This window comes from Oryx dammah, unplaced genomic scaffold (genome assembly GCF_014754425.2).
Source record: "Oryx dammah isolate SB20612 unplaced genomic scaffold, SCBI_Odam_1.1 HiC_scaffold_6, whole genome shotgun sequence".
NCBI classification, from domain to species: Eukaryota; Metazoa; Chordata; class Mammalia; order Artiodactyla; family Bovidae; genus Oryx; species Oryx dammah.
Genome location: NW_024070190.1, coordinates 24,214,297 through 24,231,530, shown reverse-complemented (window position 1 = coordinate 24,231,530; position 17,234 = coordinate 24,214,297). Strand labels below are relative to the sequence as shown.

Below are 17,234 nucleotides of genomic sequence, written 5' to 3'. Positions count from 1 at the left end.
GAAGCTCTGCGCCACTGGAAGGTCAGGTCTGGCTGGCTGCAACCCTGGGCTCTGAAGCTACAATCACAAATGTGTGTGTCTGTGCTTTTTATTTAACATCAGCATTGGTATTCTCAACCTGTACTCCACCCTGTACTCCGACCCCAGCAATTCCATGGTGCGGAAAGCCCCAAGCCCTCCTCATGAGCTTTGCTAATACCTGGTCACGCCCACATGCGTCCCACTACTATGCCCCTTAATGGTTCCTTTTGTCCCTCCTCTGCCCTGGCAGAATTAAAGTTCACTTTTTTTTCTCTTTTAAATAAATATCACAGCAAGCGTTTTGTGAGTGAAATCATTTTGATGAAGATCTGGGGCAGAGTGGTCCACCGTCTCAGGTGTGTGGCCATCACTTTGCTTCTTCCTCTGCCTCCTGTGGGCTCAGAGATCCTGGTTTTCAGTCCTGGAGCAAGTCAGCTCAACACAGCTTGGCCTCCCAAATGTGCATATCTAAACCTAGCATGGTTTCCAGAAGTTCATGGGCCGTTCCTTTTTTTTTTTTTTTAGGATTTACTTATTTATTTTTGTATGTGTTGGATTTTCGCTGCTGTGCACACGCTTCCTCTAGTGGAGAGTGAAAGCTGCTCTTTAGCTGTGGTCCCCAGGTTTCTCACTGCGGTGGCATCTCTTGTGGCAGAACACAGTCTCTAGGCACGTCCGCTTCACTAGTTGTGGCTCATATGCTTAGTTGCCTGAGGCATGTGGGATCCTAGTTTCTGGACCAGGGATCAAACCCATGTCCCCTGCATGGGCAGATGAATTTTTAACAACTGGAGCACTAGGGAAGACTCTGTGCCTTTCCTTTCATTAGGACCTGTTTACTCTCTTTAGAAGGCACTGGGGGTTAAAATACTCTTTTTCCTGATACAGTAGGCTGGGAGGACCCTACACATGATTTTTCCCACTAGTAATATATCACAATTACCCTTTCATGCCAACAGCTATGCTCAACGTCAGTTCTAATGTCTGTATAGGATTTCATTCTATAGACTCACCATGATTTATTAATCTAAGCCCCTTTTATTGAATCCACCTGTTATTTTGAAATTTCCCACGATTATGACTAATTACACAGTAGTTATTCTTTTGCATGTCACAGAACCCCTAAGGTCATGACCCCTGAGGGCTATCCTGGTACAATCACAGGTAACAGGTAAGGATCTGGCAAATTGTCCCTGCTCTGTTAATTGAATAAATAGCCATCCTCTCCCTCACCCCATTATTAAGTGTCAGTTGGGTCACATTCTAATTATATACGTATTTGTATCTGAGTATGGGCTGTCTCAGGTTTCCCTGCTGGCTCAGTAGTAAAGAATCCGCCTGCAATGCAGGAGACAGTGGTTTGATCTCTGGGTTGGGAGGACCCCCTGGAGAAGGAAATGGCAACCCAGTCTGGTATTCCTGCCTGGAAAATCCCATGGACAGAAGAACCTGGCAGGCTGCAGTTCATGGGGTTGCAAAAGAGTCAGACACAGCTTAGTGATTAAACAGCAACAACTGGGCTTTCTTATTTCAATCTATCTGTTTTTGTGTGTGTGTGAGAGAACTGAAATGTTTGTTTTAGAAGTCTGAATACTGGCAGTAGAGAGTTCAACATTCCACTGTATTTTCTAGACTGTTCTCATCTGTTCATTCATTTGGCTAACTTGGGAAACACTTTATCAAAGTGTCTTGCCCACATACCAGTTAAATTTCAGGTTTGGCTTGAAACTGTAGAAATAGATTCAATTTGGGATTGTATTAGTTATGCTTCGCTGCAGGACACATTACCCCAAAGTTCAGCAGCTTGAAATAGCACTTATCCATCTCACACCCTGTCTGAGGGTCAGGAAACTAGGAACAGTGTGGCTGGGGGATGCTAGCTCAGGATCTCTCGTCAGGTTGCAGTGAAACTGTTGGCTGCGGCTGCAGTCTTATCTGACCATATCCTCCGCCACTCATGTAACTCTTGGCAGGAGACTTCAGTTCCTTGACATGTAGGTTTTGTAATATGGTCTCCCCAGAGTGAATGCTGAGAGAGAGAAGAAAAGAGAGAGAGGAAGGGAGAGAACCTGAGGAGGAAGCAGAAAAATCTTTTATAACCTAATCTCAGAAGTGACAGATGGTCACTTCTGGTGCATGCCAGATTGATCACACAGACGACCCTGGTATGTGTGAGAAAGGCCACCAAAGTCACAGATACCAGGTGTCCGGGATCATCGAGAACCATCTTGAAGGCTAACTAATACAGAGGTGAACTTAACATTTTACACCATTGCAGCTGTTCAACTGTGAACGCCATGTGTCCCTATACCAACCTGAATCCTTGGTGTGCTCTCAGTGAGGATTTTTACTTTTTTTCACATAGGTCCACACAATGTTTGTTAAATTTATTAGCAGTGTTTCATATCTGGTTCCTATTGTGAACTGGATGTCTTTCATATTGTATTTTCTAAGTGGCTGTTGCACTCATACAGGGACACTATTGATTTTTATGGCCATGATTTTTCAGGGGAGCTTAATGGGTAACAAAGAAGAAATTCCTCTAGACTGTCACTAAGCCTTTGGATCACAAAACAGAGACCAGATAAGATCCTAAATGTGTGCTTGGGACCGGTTTCCCCAAGTGACTGCGTGCCAGGGAGGTGGGAGGAGAATGTAAGGAAGGCCTTCCCGCAGACAGTCTTTACGCGGTGCTCAGGGCAGCAGCAGCAGCAGGGCTGCCTGAAGTCAAGACGATGCCGTTCTCTGACCATGACTTGACGCTGCCTTTAAGGGAGCCCTGTGGTCAAGGCCCGGGGGGATAGCCAGGGCAAGTGGCCAGTCCACCTGATGCCCCAGAGACTTAGCCCATCTGCCCACGATTTCCAGGTATGAATCTCCAAGAGCATCTCCCCAGAGCCCTGTTCTGCAGCGTTTAGACAGCCTCTGGTCAATTCCCACATGAATGTTCCATCATCCATTCTCATTTCTAGTAGCTACAGTGTTTATCCAGCACCTGCTGCACACCCAACAGAGCTCTCAGCACTGGGGATCAGCAAAGCAACTGCCCTTGTGATGCTTGTTACAAGTAGGGAGAGAGAGCCAACACCAAACCAACTGTAAAAGAGTCTTTAACAGAGTAAGTGATACGGGAATAAATAGAGCAGAATAAGGGAGGCTTCCCCGGTGGCTAAGCAGTAAAGTTTCCACCTGCAATGGAGGAGACGCAATAGACACTAGTTCAGTCTCTGGGTTGGGAAGATCTCCTGGACGAGGAAGTGGCAATCCACTCCAGTATTGTCAACTGGGAAATCTCATGGACAGAGGAGCCTGGTAGGCTACAGTCCACGGGGTCACAAAGAGTCAGACATGACTGAGCATACATGCAACCAAGGAAGGGTCGGGAATATAGAGGAGCTAAACGTCTGAGCAAAGACTTGAAGCGGGTGAAGGAGCTAGGTGGGGCCTGGGCAGAGGGAACAGCCAGTATAAGGGAGGGAGTGTGTATTTGTGGAAAGCTGAGAATGGGAGTGGTGGGTAACAGGGACTTTGGGAGGGGTGTAGCTGGGAGGAGGCAGATTCTGTAAGCCGTGGACTTTGAGTGAAACAGGAGCCACTGCAGGGTTTCAAGTAGAGGAATGACGTGATCTACATTTTAAAATGATTTTAGATGTAAGCAGATACCTGATAGGAAACTCCGGGCCCTTGGTCCCTACTGGCCATGCTGCTACAGTCCTCATCACCTCCCTCATAGACTTTGGCCAGAGTCCTCTGACTTCTCCCAACCTCCTGCTCTTCTGTCTCAGAGAAATGTCTCCAAGCCCTTAAGCAGCTTAGGAACCTCTGGTGACAGGAAGGATTATCCCTGCCAAGGTTCTGGCCTTCCTGCTAGGACGGTCTGGCTTTGTCTGCATGTCCCTCTTTGGGGCTGGGTGCCAGTGTGGGCAAGAGTGTGCATATCCTGTCCCGTGTCCAGAGGCCAGTTTTCTTGGGGCACATTTCAGCACTTCTCAAATATATTTATTTCACTCATAGGAATTATATATCTTATTCACTGTATAAAGCAATACAGAACGGTCTAAAGTGGGCTTCTACCCCTTTCCAACAAGAAGGCAAGGAACCATGCGTGTCTTCTTTCATATTCTTCCTTCGTTTACAAGAAAAGAATCAAACATAGAATTTTAAACATGGATTGCACCATGCACAATAGTCTGAGTGTCACCTTTCCATTTTTCTGCCCTGGACATTTTCCTCGGCCAAAGCAGACATATAGACTCCATTCTTTGTGACAAATGTCAGTGTTCCTCATTAGGCCACTCCCCACCCCACTGAGGGACATTCGGGTGGTTTCCAGTTACTTTCGTAAGAACATTGCCTACGTGCACCCTGCCCCCAGAGGGAACTGCGTTAGCATGCAAAGTTAAACACATCACATCAGCCGATGAAAAATGAAAACAAAATAAAACCAGTTGGAAGGCGGTAAAGGGCCATGTGTAAATACCCCTGGGACTCCTCACCTGGTTCGTTTCCAGTCGCTGGGCGCTGTCTCGGCCGGAACTGCCACGGGCTCCTTTGGTCTGCGCTGCCGCCGCCTTGGAGTCCGGACTCTGGACCGCCGTGGTGAACTGGCGCAGCGCGCCGGCGGCGGGAAGGGGTCCACCTGCGCGCAGACCCCGGGTCGTCGCGGCGCGCTTGGCCGGCGCTAGCTGCTTGCTCTCCTGTCTGGCTCTCCCACGGGCAGGCGCGCCCACTCCGACTGGCCGTCAGGGGGCGCTCCAGGCAGAGTCTAGCGGCCTCCTTCGCCCGGGGACCGCGACCGGCGGGCGGAAGCCAGGCCAGAGGTGGAGCGGCGAGCGGGGCCAGGCAACTCCCACCCGCGCCGGCCCTAGCACGTCTTTCCCGAAACCCGATCCGGCCCGCGCCCTGGCCGCGCTCCACGCTCGAACTCCTGGCCCACTGACCTGGGATGGCCAGGGAGCTCTTTGCCCGCTGGGGCACAAAACGGGGCGCTAGCGTCGTCCTTCCCGTTTGGCTACCACCCGCCCGCTCTCAAACATATCACCACCACCAGGATGACACTATCACCGCTCTGGCCGGAGGACCAGACCGCATGCCGACGGCAACCGGCCCGTCCTGTAGCCCTGTACTGTGCCCGCTCTCTACCCTCCCTGAGTGGGGAGGAGAGAGGAGAGAGTGGGCTTCCAGGACTACAGCGCTGCATGGCAGGAGCCTCTGTGTGGGGCCTCCATGGTCTGGGTCACACTGGGACAGGCCAGCCAGACCTGGGGAGGGGCAGCCTGGCCCTCATACTTCTTGTGACCCCCTGGGCATAAAGAGCACCCACTCACACCTGGGTGCCATCACTCTGGGGTGTCTGACCCACCTTTAGTCCTCTTGGGGAGGGAAGAGGATGTGAAGGTTACCATCCCTCCCAGGCCATAGTGCCAAACTCTGTTTGTTTTCTCCTGCTCAGGCTACAAACCATCAAAATCTTCATAGTATCTGCTGCTGCTGCTGCTGCTAAGTCACTTCAGTGGTGTCTGACTCTTTGCGACCCCATAGATGGCAGCCCATCAGGCTCCCCCATCCCTGGGATTCTCCAGGCAAGAACACTGGAGTGGGTTGCCATTTCCTTCGCCAATGCAGAAAAGTAAAAAGTGAAAGTGAAGTCGCTCAGTCGAGTCCGACTCTTCCAGACCCCATGGACTGCAGCCCACCAGGCTCCTTGGTCCATGGGATTTTCCAGGCAAGAGTACTGGAGTGGGGTGCCATTACCTTCTCCATCATAGTATCTGGTGGATGTCAAATTTGAAAATTAGATGAAGTCCCCAGGTGGCAGCCTATGGAGTGGGTAGCCAGAGGCAAGTATCTTACTTTCTCTGAACCTGTTTCCTTGTCTGAATACAGGGGCAGCTGGGAGTAGCTCTGAGTGCCTGTTACAGTGACCTTTCGGCCTCAGCATGAGCAACATTACCCATCCTCATGGCCAAAGACAGGTGAGTTCCCTCCAAGCAGAAAGCAACATCCCCCTCTGTCCAGGGTGCTTCACATCAGGGCATGGAGAGGACGGAGAAAACACACTTGTATTGTTTGTGATCATGTCCAGATACTTGCAACAACAACAACAAAAAATGATCAGCAGTGACCACAATTGACCCCAGACCGAGCCAGCCCATTACAGGAGAAAGGGAGAGGATATCTGCTTCCGTCACGTCCTTGAATCCTGTGATCGAGCCCCTCGGGTGTCCCTACTGATTCCATTTTGCTTTCTTCCTTAACTGCAAGCCAGAAAGAAGGGCAGATCTCTTTTCCTCCGAGGAAGAGTGTTAGAAGCTTTATCTCAGTCGGCCAGTGTCCTGGCAAAGAGGCAGACTGCCAATGATGGAGCAACTAAAGCGAAAGACTGCGCAGCCTAGAAGCTCCTGGCTGGCTCCTCTGGCCTGTTTGATGTTGACTCAGAAGCCATGGGATTCATTGGCAAACCTGCCTCCTCCTCCTCCTCTTACCTTTGGAGGAAAGATCGGTTCCTGGTTGGCTGGGGCACTGTCATTGATACAGCTGGTGTCATCGTTACCTTCCACTAACAGATCACTCGACACCTGCTGGGCCAGGCAGGGCCAGGCCTGGGCATTGCCTGCAGAGCTGGAGGCTTTGACTCTTCTATCATCTGAGAGCCCAGGGGAGGCCACGACCCAGCCTCTTGGGGACCCAACAGAAGGACTAGACTGTTCCAGGTGCCGGATTGCCATTGCAGGTCTTGGCTGCCTCTCTCCTTCCAGCTGCCTGATCCCTGTTGTTGTCTCGAGCAGAGGAAATGAGTTCGTCGTCGGCTGGGAGCTGTGGCAGAGGAACAGTGCTGCATGGAGAAGGGGCTCTGGGAGTGGCTGTGGCGTGAGGAACCCGGGGTGGGTGAGAAGTGGCCTGGGGTGTCCTGCTGGCGTGCGCATCCCAGGTGGCACCATGCTTCAGCAGATCCTGCATGACATGTACATCGACCCCGAGCTCCTCGCTGAGCTCAGCGATGTGCAGAAGCACATCCTCTTCTACAAAATGCGCGAGGAGCAGCTGAGACGCTGGAGGGAGCGTGAGGCTTGGGAGGCCCTGGCCCAGGTCGAGGGTCTCAGGCCCCCCAAGGTCAAGCGAGGTAGGTGGCTGGGAGTAACCCGAGGCCTGAGCCCTGGCCTCCTGGGAGATGGAAAAGTTGATAATATCAGGCTGCGTTCTTTAAAATGTGTACTGATGTGATGAGGGTCAGGGGCTTGAAACCCTTGTTCTGTGAGCATCCTATCCCATTAGCCTGGGCGTCTATCTTTTATGCAGGGCTCCAAGGCTGCACAGGGGCCTGCCTGGGGACCCTGACGGCATGGACAGAGGGCAGGGTGCAACGAAGACACACCGTTCCTCGCTCCCTTGCAAGTGCAGCTCAGTGGCTCCAGCACGGTGCCCCGTGGCCCTCCTCCCTGTCCTTGTGTGAGAGGATGCCTTGGGTTGTGCTGGAACCCCACTGGGCCTCTGGACCTGCATTAAGAGTGAGCAGCCCCAAAGGTAGTAGCAACTGCAGATGAGAAGCAAGGGTTCACCCCACATCTCAGGTAGCTGCCATGCAGTGAGGTGCCAGTCACGGCTATGGAGCCTGTGAGCGAGGGCACATCTGAAGCAGGCAGGCTGCTGAGGTGTGTGGTACTCGAGACCCTGCTGGGGAGGGCACTGCACTTTACCATTCACAAACCCGTTTGTCTTCTCTCTCATTGGCTGCCCACAACAGCCCTCCTCTCAGCCTCTATACTGTTGACCAGAGAGAGGTGTAGACTCGATCAGTTTGTGAGTTTTCAGTCTAGCATAAGGTTCTGCCTCTCGATAGGCATACAGGCCCTGGGTGACCTGGCTCCCTCTCTTCACTCCAGGCACACCATTAGCCCCTGCCGTGTTCTGCAGGCCACACCTGCACCCGTCTGGCCATCTTGCTGTAGCCTCTCTCTTTACACACTCGATTCTTCTCTTGGGGAATGTTCTCCTGCCTTTATCCTCCTGACAGACTCCTGCCTCTTGCAGTCTCTCGGGGATGCTCCTGGCACAGAGAAGTCCTAGATCCTTGGTGACTGCTTGGACCCATCCCTGCCTTAGCACTGGCCACACTGTCAGTGTCTTTGATCCTCTGCTTGCCTGGCTCTCCCAGGAGACTCAAAGCTCCGGGAGTGAGATCATTCTCCATTCTGTCTTCCACCCTTGGGTCTAACACGGAGTTGTCAGAGGGTATGAAATCCCCATTTTGAGCAAGATATGGTAGGACCCCTGGGAGGCAAAGCTATGAATTGGCTGCCTATGGCTCGTGCCACGGCTGGGAATGCACTGGCAGCTTCATCACTGCTGGTGAAAAAGACAGGCCACCTTCCTGCCCCACCCGCCCAGAGGCCTGGGGTCGCATGTTATCGATACTGTGACTCTTCTGAGAGGAAGACAGATGCCTAAAATTTTAACTAGAAAAATATTTTTACTACGATTTGTCACACGTTGACATCTACATTTTCGTGCATAAATTATACATTAAGCTCATTTGGGTTTCTGGTGCAGAAGACTCTTTTCCAGAAAGTTAATTTTCTGATTTATAAAGAATGGAGACAAGGAGGAGTGTGTGTATTCCAGTTCAGGATCCTGCCCAGATCTCAGCTCTTTTCTGCAGTCCCAGAGCTGTCTGGGAAAACCTCTGGGAAGCCCTGGGGGCAGGCTCAGCCCCAGAGGCTGAAGAGCTTCTAAGTATGGGTCTGGGTGCACATTGCCTGCTTCTCGTCCTGGAATCTTGAAAAAGGGTTGCAACAACCACCCAACCTGTCCGAGACCTTTAATAGTTACCATGTGTTTGCCCTCACTGAATGCCCCCATAGCCCTGTGACCCAGTCTCAGATGAGGAAGCCACAGCCCAGTCCTCCAAAGTCACCTAGCTGCTAAGAATGGAGCCGGGATGAATATCCTGTGACTTTGACCTTGGTCCAGTGACTGATGTTTTTCTATTCATTCACTTCTGAACTCAGTGCTTCAATTCAATGGATGATCTGTGCGTGTCTTCATTTGTATCATTCATACTTTTAGCCAGCATCACTAAGCTCTGACCTTGGTGAACATGGATTCAACTCTTGAATCCATGGGTAAACAGATCAGATCCAAGAGAGCATGCCCACTGGAGTGTCAGGAGTGGGACTTGGGAAGGAAGCAGCCATGGGGTGGCTCAGGGCAGGGTGTGTGGGCACAGGCTCTATCAGCTGGATCTTTTCCTTCCTTTCACAGACACTTCCTTCCCAGCTGGTGCCTCCCTCCCTCCAGTCTGTCCTGAATGAAGCACCTGCTGCATCCTGCTGTGCGTGCCAGACTCTTGGGATCCCTGAGCACAGCTTAGTTCCCGTCAGCCTGGAATGACCTCGCACCTCCTCCTGCCCATTGATCCCCGAAGCCCCATTGGTCCCTGGAGAACTCCATCCCACCCTCTCTCTTCTGAGGACACTTCTCAGCTCCTAGCAGGCCTGACCTCGCTGTCCCTAGGACTCAGGCAGGTCAAGGTGCATCCTGACCCTGAGAACGTCTCTGCTTTCCAGTTGCGCCTGCAGAGGGTAGGGATAAACACTGGTGATATGGATTATTCCGGTTTATAGAAACTCGGTGGTAGTTCTGGTCCTGGGAGGGTCCACAGAAGTGAGCTGGGCTGGAAGAGGATGGTCATGGCTGGGCGCATCTCACTCCCTGATCATACCGGTGTATCTTTTTGGTTTTGCTTTCTACTTTGCTGAGACGTTTCTGGTATTCTGCCCTGTTGTAGAAGATACAGACCCTTAGCCTATGATGTCTTCCCATTTCCCATCGTATTTGCTAGTTTTTCACATTTCTGGCAAAATTTGATGTCTGATGGAAATTTGTGTTGTTTGTTGAGACTCTGGGAAGGCGTGCTATGACATTATATTCTGCTAGATTTAAGCCACGGCCATCAAGCATGATGGTGACTGCAGCGCCTCGCATGTGATGTGGGTTCTTGCAACCTTCACAACCTCCTGGTCGTTTCTGGGTTTTCTTTGGGCTGGAGCTGTGTGTCACCTGGGACACAGGACTCAGGACACATGTGTTCCTACCGCTGCAGTCACACAGGAAGCCTCTCCACCTGGTCTTGCTGGTTCTGGCCACGATTGGCAGTCCCTGTCAGTGTTAAATTGGTTCCTCCGTGATCATCTCCTTATCTGTCTGGACATCCTCTTCCAGGGGTCCAGACCTCTTCCTCCACTCTCCTTCCTGCTCTCTCCTTTCACGTGGCTGACATTGGCCACACTGCAAGCCAGACCTGCAGCTTCACAAAAGTGCTTTATTCTCGCCCACACAGCCAGCCTCGTGCCTGCCCCTCAGTCCAGCCTATGGGAGACTGTAAGTCTGGCTGTCCAGCCCCTCCTGCTTCCATTCCCCAAGGGCCAAGAGGCAGCTCCCACCTGCTAGGCCCACCTCTCTCTGTCCTCCCATCCTATGCTACTTCTACAAGCAGCCCTGACCTGGGGCTAGAAGGAGACACCCGATCCAGCATCCCGTCTCAGCTCTCAGCCATTCCCGCTGTGCATCTGCCCTGGACTTGGTGCCCAGGTGGGCCTGGCCCATGCTCTAATGAAACCTGTGGGACACAGTCTTTCTCCCTGGGCATCCACCTTGTCTCTGTTTCCTGGGAACCTTCCAGTAACCATGGCAACCTCCCCTGCTGGGCCTAGACCCTCCTAGCCTCCGTGTGTTCCCTTTCTGGGCATGGGAACCTGTACTAGCCTGCAGACATTCCCAATGCATCCATCTTCTCAATGGTCCCCCTGTCTCGGGCTCATGCCCTATGACCTTTCTCTGCAGAGCAACCAAAGTGCCCTTTCAACACATTAAGCTCAGGGATCTCCCTGCCCCAGTGGCTTCTACTGCACTCAAAGGAACACAAATGCTTCTTGAGGTCCTCTACCCATTCTCCAACCCAGTTTCTACCTTTTTTGTGTCCCTCTGCCTGGAATGCTCTTTTCCCAAATCCTCCTGAGCCTGGGTTCTCCGCTTCGTTCATCTCTCAGTTAAATGTTGAGCTCTTCACTGACTCCTTGCCCTCAAGGAGCCCCACCCTTGTCTTTCTTAGAACATCCAGTCTGACTTCCCTCAAAGCACTTTACCTCATCTGAAAGTATCATTTTGTGTGTGTGTGTGTTAAAATATACACAGCATAACGGAGAAGGCAATGGCACCCCACTCCAGTACTCTTGCCTGGGAAATCCCATGAACAGAGGAGCCTGGTGGGCTGTAGTCCATGGGGTCGCTAAGAGTCAGACACGACTGAGCAACTTCACTTTCACTTTTCACTTTCATGCATTGGAGAAGGAAATGACAACCCCCTCCAGTGTTCTTGCCTGGAGAATCCCAGGGACGGGGGAGCCTGGTGGGCTGCCGTCTATGGGGTCACACAGTCGGACGCGACTGAAGCGACTTAGCAGCAGCAGCAGCAGCACACACAACATAAAGGTTACTGTTTTAACCATTTTAAAGTGCAGTTCAGTGACATTTAGAATATTGTGCAACCACCACCCGCGTCATGTACACTACCCCAGGAGGAAAGCCCGAATCCATTACTCGTCATTCCTTGTCCTTCCCTCCCGCAGCCCCTGGCAAGCACCGATCTGCGTTCTGTCCCTGTGACTCTGCCTTCGTCGTCATCGTCTCCTTTTTCTCACGTCTGTTTGCTTGTGTGTGGTCTGTCTCCTCCATTAGCCTGCCTAAACCGTGTCAGCATAGCTGTGGCCGCGTCGTGTCCATCCTAGCGAGGGAAGGAAACCTGAGGATCCTGGTTGGGGCCAGCTGCGGGCGGGGAGCTGCTGAGACCCTGGTGTGCCTGGTGTGTCAGAGGGGCTTGATTGAGGAGACGGGTATGAAAGGATTTCTCTTTTGAGCAGAAGGCTGTGAGCTGTGGGATTCCCAGGTGACTCAGCGATAAAGAATCTGCCTGCCATGCCGCAGACATGGGCTTGATCCCTGGGTTGGGAAGATCCCCTGGAGAAGAAAATGGCAAGCCATTCCAGGGTTCTTGCCTAGGAAATCCCATGGACAGAGGAGCCTGGTGGGCTATAGTCTGCGGGGTCACACAGAGTTGGACATGACTGAGCGACTGAGCAAGCACGCCCACGTTGTGAGCTGTACAGTGTGACCTCTCCCCTAGATGTTGAAAATCTTCAGTAAAAGTCTAACAGTCTCAGTATACTTGTGTTTTGTGAAATATGTTGTAGAAGCTGAACTACAGTCTGTAATATATGAAAAGTGTTAGTCACTCAGTCATGTCTGACTCTTTGTGACCCCATGGACGGTAGCCCATCAGGCTCCTCTGTTCCTGTAATTCTCCAGGCAAGAATGCGGGAGAGGGTAGCCGTTCCCTTCCCCAGGGATCTTCCCCACCGAGGGACTGAACCCCAGTCTCCCCCATTGCCTGTGGATCCTTTACCACCCGAGCTGCCAAGTGGTGGCATTCTGTCACCTTTTCACTCGTACTTACATTTCCTTCTCATTTCTTTTTGTTAACCATACAATTCACCATTTTATTTTTTAAATTCCTTTTAGGCTTTACATTTTGGGTCTATGATCCATCTGAGTTAATCTTTGTATGTGGTGCAAGATGTGACCAGCTGTTGTTGCTGTAATTTTGCATAGAGGTATTCAAGTTTTCTAGCCCTGTTGGTTGTTCTGTACCACATACCTTGTGGAATCTTAGCTCGCCAACCAGGGATCAAACACACACCTCTTGCACTGGAAGGCAGAATCTTAACCACTAGACGCTGGGTAAATTCTTCCTTCTCATTTCTTTTTTTAGGATTTTGTCTTCGATTTTTAGGTTGACTGACTCTGCTTTTTTCTTTTGTATCTGCCTAATGTTCATTTCCTTGTGTCTTTTCTTTCTCCCCTCCTTTGATATTATCATTTTTTTTAAAGGGAGTCGATTGAAAAGTGTATATTAAATAGCATATATTCATTTAAAGCTTTAAAAATATATATTTGAACCCATTTTATCTTTATCAGGAATGAAATGTTATAGATTGAAGATGAGAAACAAGGATATTTTAATATCCCTCTCCATGGTTTTGTTGGTATAATCAAGAATTTTAGATTGATTTTGTTTAGTTGTCTTTCAAGACTTATTTTTTATGCCAATAGTGGTTTTATAATCAAGTCATAACAACAATAATTACTTGGATACTAATTCCACTTTGTACTGCTAGTTCTCCACATTTTTTCCTCTGAGGGGAAAGTGATAAATATTTTATCCCCTCTCTGACCCCTTGTACGAATGATTTGGTCAACCCAGCAGCACACCACTCACTGTTTGGATTCTCCGCACGTCACACAGAAGTTATTAAACATCAAGGGAAACCCATGTTTGAAGCTGTCTCCTGCCCCATCCCTGTTCTTGCTGTCATATTGCAGTGGGCATGCTGATTTTCTTCAACTCCCTTTTTAAATTTCTCTATTAGTTCCAACAGTTTTCCAATAGCTCCACTCAGAGGACAGTGAGTGTGTAGGAACGCTGGGAAATAAAGGGCAGGGAAGCCCTGGATTTGGGGACTGTAACTCTTTGGGGTGTCACTCTGCTTCCCTTCATCTGGGGTGAGGCAGGGGCTTTCTGGGTGGCGGTGAGGCTGAAGTATGCAAAATTCTCACGCTGGCCCTGGCCGGGGGCCTCTGGAGCCCCCTGGCTCTCTCCCTGTCCTCCTGGCCTTCCCTGAGCCCAGTCCAGGGTTCTCACCGAGGCAGCTCTGCCAGAGCCCTCGGCTTCTTGTCTCCAGCATTTGCAGAAGCTGCAAAACCACAGACTCACCAGGTGGGGAGTGGGAGGAGCCAGGCAGAAGCTGCTGTGAGAGGATTTGGGGGCACCGCCTTAACCGCTTCTGGTGCCCGGCACGTGTGGGTGTCCGCAGGGGTGAGGGTGCAGTCTTGTTGAATGTGGACAGAGATCAGCCTTAGACAGAGCCCTTAACTGTCAGGTCTGAGCGTCCTGGATCTGGCAGACAACTGAAGGTATGACCTTGTCCCACTGAAGGTTTTAGAGAAGGGGGCCTGAAGGGGTTTCTGGAATGGAGGCTCAGGTTCTGGAGGCTAAGGAGGAAGGGCCAGGACTGCAGGAAGAATGAGGCCTCAGACAGCTGCTTTCTCTGGAATGAAGGTGAACTCACCCAGATGGAATGTCTCACCTGTCCTGGGCCATGAAGTGCCTGTTTATCTCACCCCCTTAGGGACCTGAGATTGGGTCCTTTGTGTTTCATGAAATCTAAGATGGGCAATTGAAGAGTTGCAGCCCCCAAATCCCAGGCTTCCAAGCCCTGGATTCCCCAATGTTCCTACAAACTCATTGCCCTCTAAGTGGATCTACCGAAAAACTATTGAACCTAACAGAGAAATCTAAAAAGGGAGTTGAAGAAAATCAGCATGCCCACCTTAAATTCATGAAATCTAAGATGCCGGAGCTTGAAAGACACACTGTTTTTATATACTACTAAGAAAGCTGTAAGTGAAACATCCTGATTTCAGAAACTTTAAGATGTGTGTCGTCAAATTAACAAAATAGGTTATTATCTCCGTTTGAGTTGAGATAGAGTTAGAATCCAGGTCCAGGCTTGTTGGGGCTCCCGGTCCCCACACTTCAGTGCACAGCATCTTCCTCCTTCTCACAGCTACTCTTATGGTGAAACGACATGTTCCAGGTGACTAAAGACCAACGCAGCAAAAGCAAAAACAAAATTCTAGAAGTAATCAAAGGAAAAATGAGAGCACATTGGGGAGAGTGAAGGCTTTCTTAGAATAAGACACAGCAAGAAAAATAAGGAAAATAAAGATAAATATGACTAAATTTAAAAAATCTTTATAAAAGTTACCAAACTGAGTTTAAAAGAAAACAAAACAGGCGAGATAAATGAGAGGAAAATATTTGCAACATTTGTAACAGGCAAAGGACTTGTATCTAGAGATGTAAGAAACTTCCCCAATCAGCAAAAGAAAAATAGTAGAAAAATGGAGGAAAGATATGAACAAGCCATTCACAAGAGTGCAATTTCAAATCCACAATGACCCTGCAGAAAGGTCTTCAGCCTCACTAGTAAAGTATGTCATTGCCAATTAAAACAATAATACTGGCAAAAGTTAAAGAAATCTGATAGTAGTAATGTTGATGGGGATCCTCCTACAAGGCTAAGGAGGGACATATAAAGAGGGAGAGAGCTTCTGCAGGTACCCAAAGAGCTTGGCCCATGGGGATGGGATCTCCTGCCCGCCTGCCCCTCACCATTTTCCTGGATGTTGCCAAGAGCCCATGGGTTGTATATTTTTTTCTCTAGTTAAAAAAAAAAATTTTTTTTTGGAGTGTAGATGATTTACAGTGCTGTGTTAATTTCAGGTGTACAGCAAAGTGAATCAGTTACACATACACATGTATCCACTTTTTTTTTAAGATTCTTTTCCCATACAGGGCATTACAGAGTGTTGAGTAGAGGTCCCTGTGCTATACAATAGATCCTTATTAGTTATCCATTTTATATGTAGTAATGTGTGTATGTCAATTCCAGTCTCCCAGTTTACCCCACCCCCTCTTTCCTCCCTGGTGACTGTAAGTTTGTTTCCTGTAGCCCAGGGACTGATTAAACAGATGGAATTTTGCTCAACTCTGGCCTGTCCTGCCTGTTGCCTGCCTTGCTTGAGAGGTATTCATGCCTGCCACCTTCCTTCTTCCCTGTCCACCTCACTGCTTCCTTCACTGCCTGGAGGTTAGCAGGGGCAGTTTCTAAGAAAGGCCACCACCTGGTTATCTCGTGACTCCCTGTAACCTGATGCCAGGTCTCAACTCTCTTTAGTGGACTCATGCTGAAGTAGCAGGTTGCAGGCAGCTGCCGGCCCCTTTGTTATCTCTCAGAGTGGCTAGTAGCATCACTGCTTTCCAGGTTTTCTCACATTAAAAATTAGCAAAGCTTCCTAGGATTCTCTCATTTGAAACCACATTTTGCATTTAGCTTTGGGGTTTAAATTCTTCAGGTGCATTTCCATACCTGTTTCCCACCTGTCCTTTCAAAATGACATGATTTGGGGCCTCAGGGAGCATTTATTTTTATCTTATCATCGCATGGATATGCTTATTATCTGGCCACCATGATTGGGTTGCCTATACATTCCATAAATGATTTCAAACATTTAAAACTTGTTGTTTCTTTTATAATGGCCGAGAATGTAGTCTATCCAGGTGAGTGCTCTGTGAAAAAGCACTCACTCTTGAAAGAAAGTGTTCCATTATAGTGTGGACTGTTCTACAGATGTTGGTTAGGTTAAGTTTGTCCATATCTTGTTTAGACTTCTGTACCTTAACTAATTTTTTAAATTACCTTATCAAATAATTACCAGGAGAGTTTTTTCTTGTTGTTGTTGTCCAGAACAGCTTTATTGAGACATAATTCATAAACCATACAAGTCACTTGTTTAAAGTGTACACAAGTCTCCCATTTAATGTGTACAACTAAGTGGTTTTTAGTATATTCACAGAGATGTGCAGCCCTCACCACAGTCAATTTTAGAATATATTCATCCCTCAAGAAAACCCATAGACTTTAACTAGTACCCTCCAGGCCCCTCTCTCCCTGCTCCAGCCTTTAGTAACCACTAATCTTCTTTAGAATGGGCTTCCCTGGTGGCTCAGAGGATAAAGCGTCTGCCTGCAATGCAGGAGACGCAGGTTCGATCCCTGGGTTGGGAAGATCCCCTGGAGAAGGAAATGGCAACCCACTCCAGTATTCTTGCCTGGAGAATTCCATGGACAGAGGAGCCTGGCGGGCTTCCCAGGTGGTGCTAGTGGTAAAGAACTTGGCTGCCAAAGCAGGAGACATAAGAGACACAGGTCCAATCCCTGGGTTGGGAAGATCCCTGGAGGAAGGCATGGCAACCCACTCCAGTATTCTTGCCTGGAGAAGCCCATGGACAGAGGAGCCTGACGGGCTGCAGTCCATAGGGCTGCAAAGAGTCGGACACAACTGAAGCGACTTAGCCTGCAGTCTTCTTTAGGTCTCTGGATTTCCCTATTCTGGACTTTCATATGGATGGAATGATATAATATGTGGACTTCTGTGACTGGCTTCTTGCACTTAGCATAATGTTTTCAAGGTCCATCCACAATGTAGCGTATATCCGTATGTCATTCTTTTTATGGCTGAACAAGATTCCATTAT

The 17,234-nt window shown here is 49.5% G+C and overlaps 1 protein-coding gene and 1 long non-coding RNA gene across 2 annotated transcripts in view; one reads left to right on the top strand and one right to left on the bottom strand.

Moving 5' to 3' along the window:
- Positions 1-295: 295 nt before the first annotated feature.
- Positions 296-4,753, bottom strand: LOC120865365. Its single transcript, XR_005721378.1, has 2 exons — positions 4,518-4,753; positions 296-2,050 (listed from the first exon to the last, which is right to left on the bottom strand). It is a non-coding gene; the product is annotated as an uncharacterized LOC120865365 (long non-coding RNA).
- A 2,207-nt stretch (positions 4,754-6,960) lies between these two features.
- The window catches only part of SH2D4B (SH2 domain containing 4B), a 76,965-nt gene continuing 66,691 nt past the window's right edge, over positions 6,961-17,234 (top strand). The window contains exon 1 of the mRNA XM_040242584.1: positions 6,961-7,158. Coding sequence (XP_040098518.1) covers positions 6,961-7,158 — 198 coding nt within the window. The remainder of the gene's footprint in view (positions 7,159-17,234) is intronic.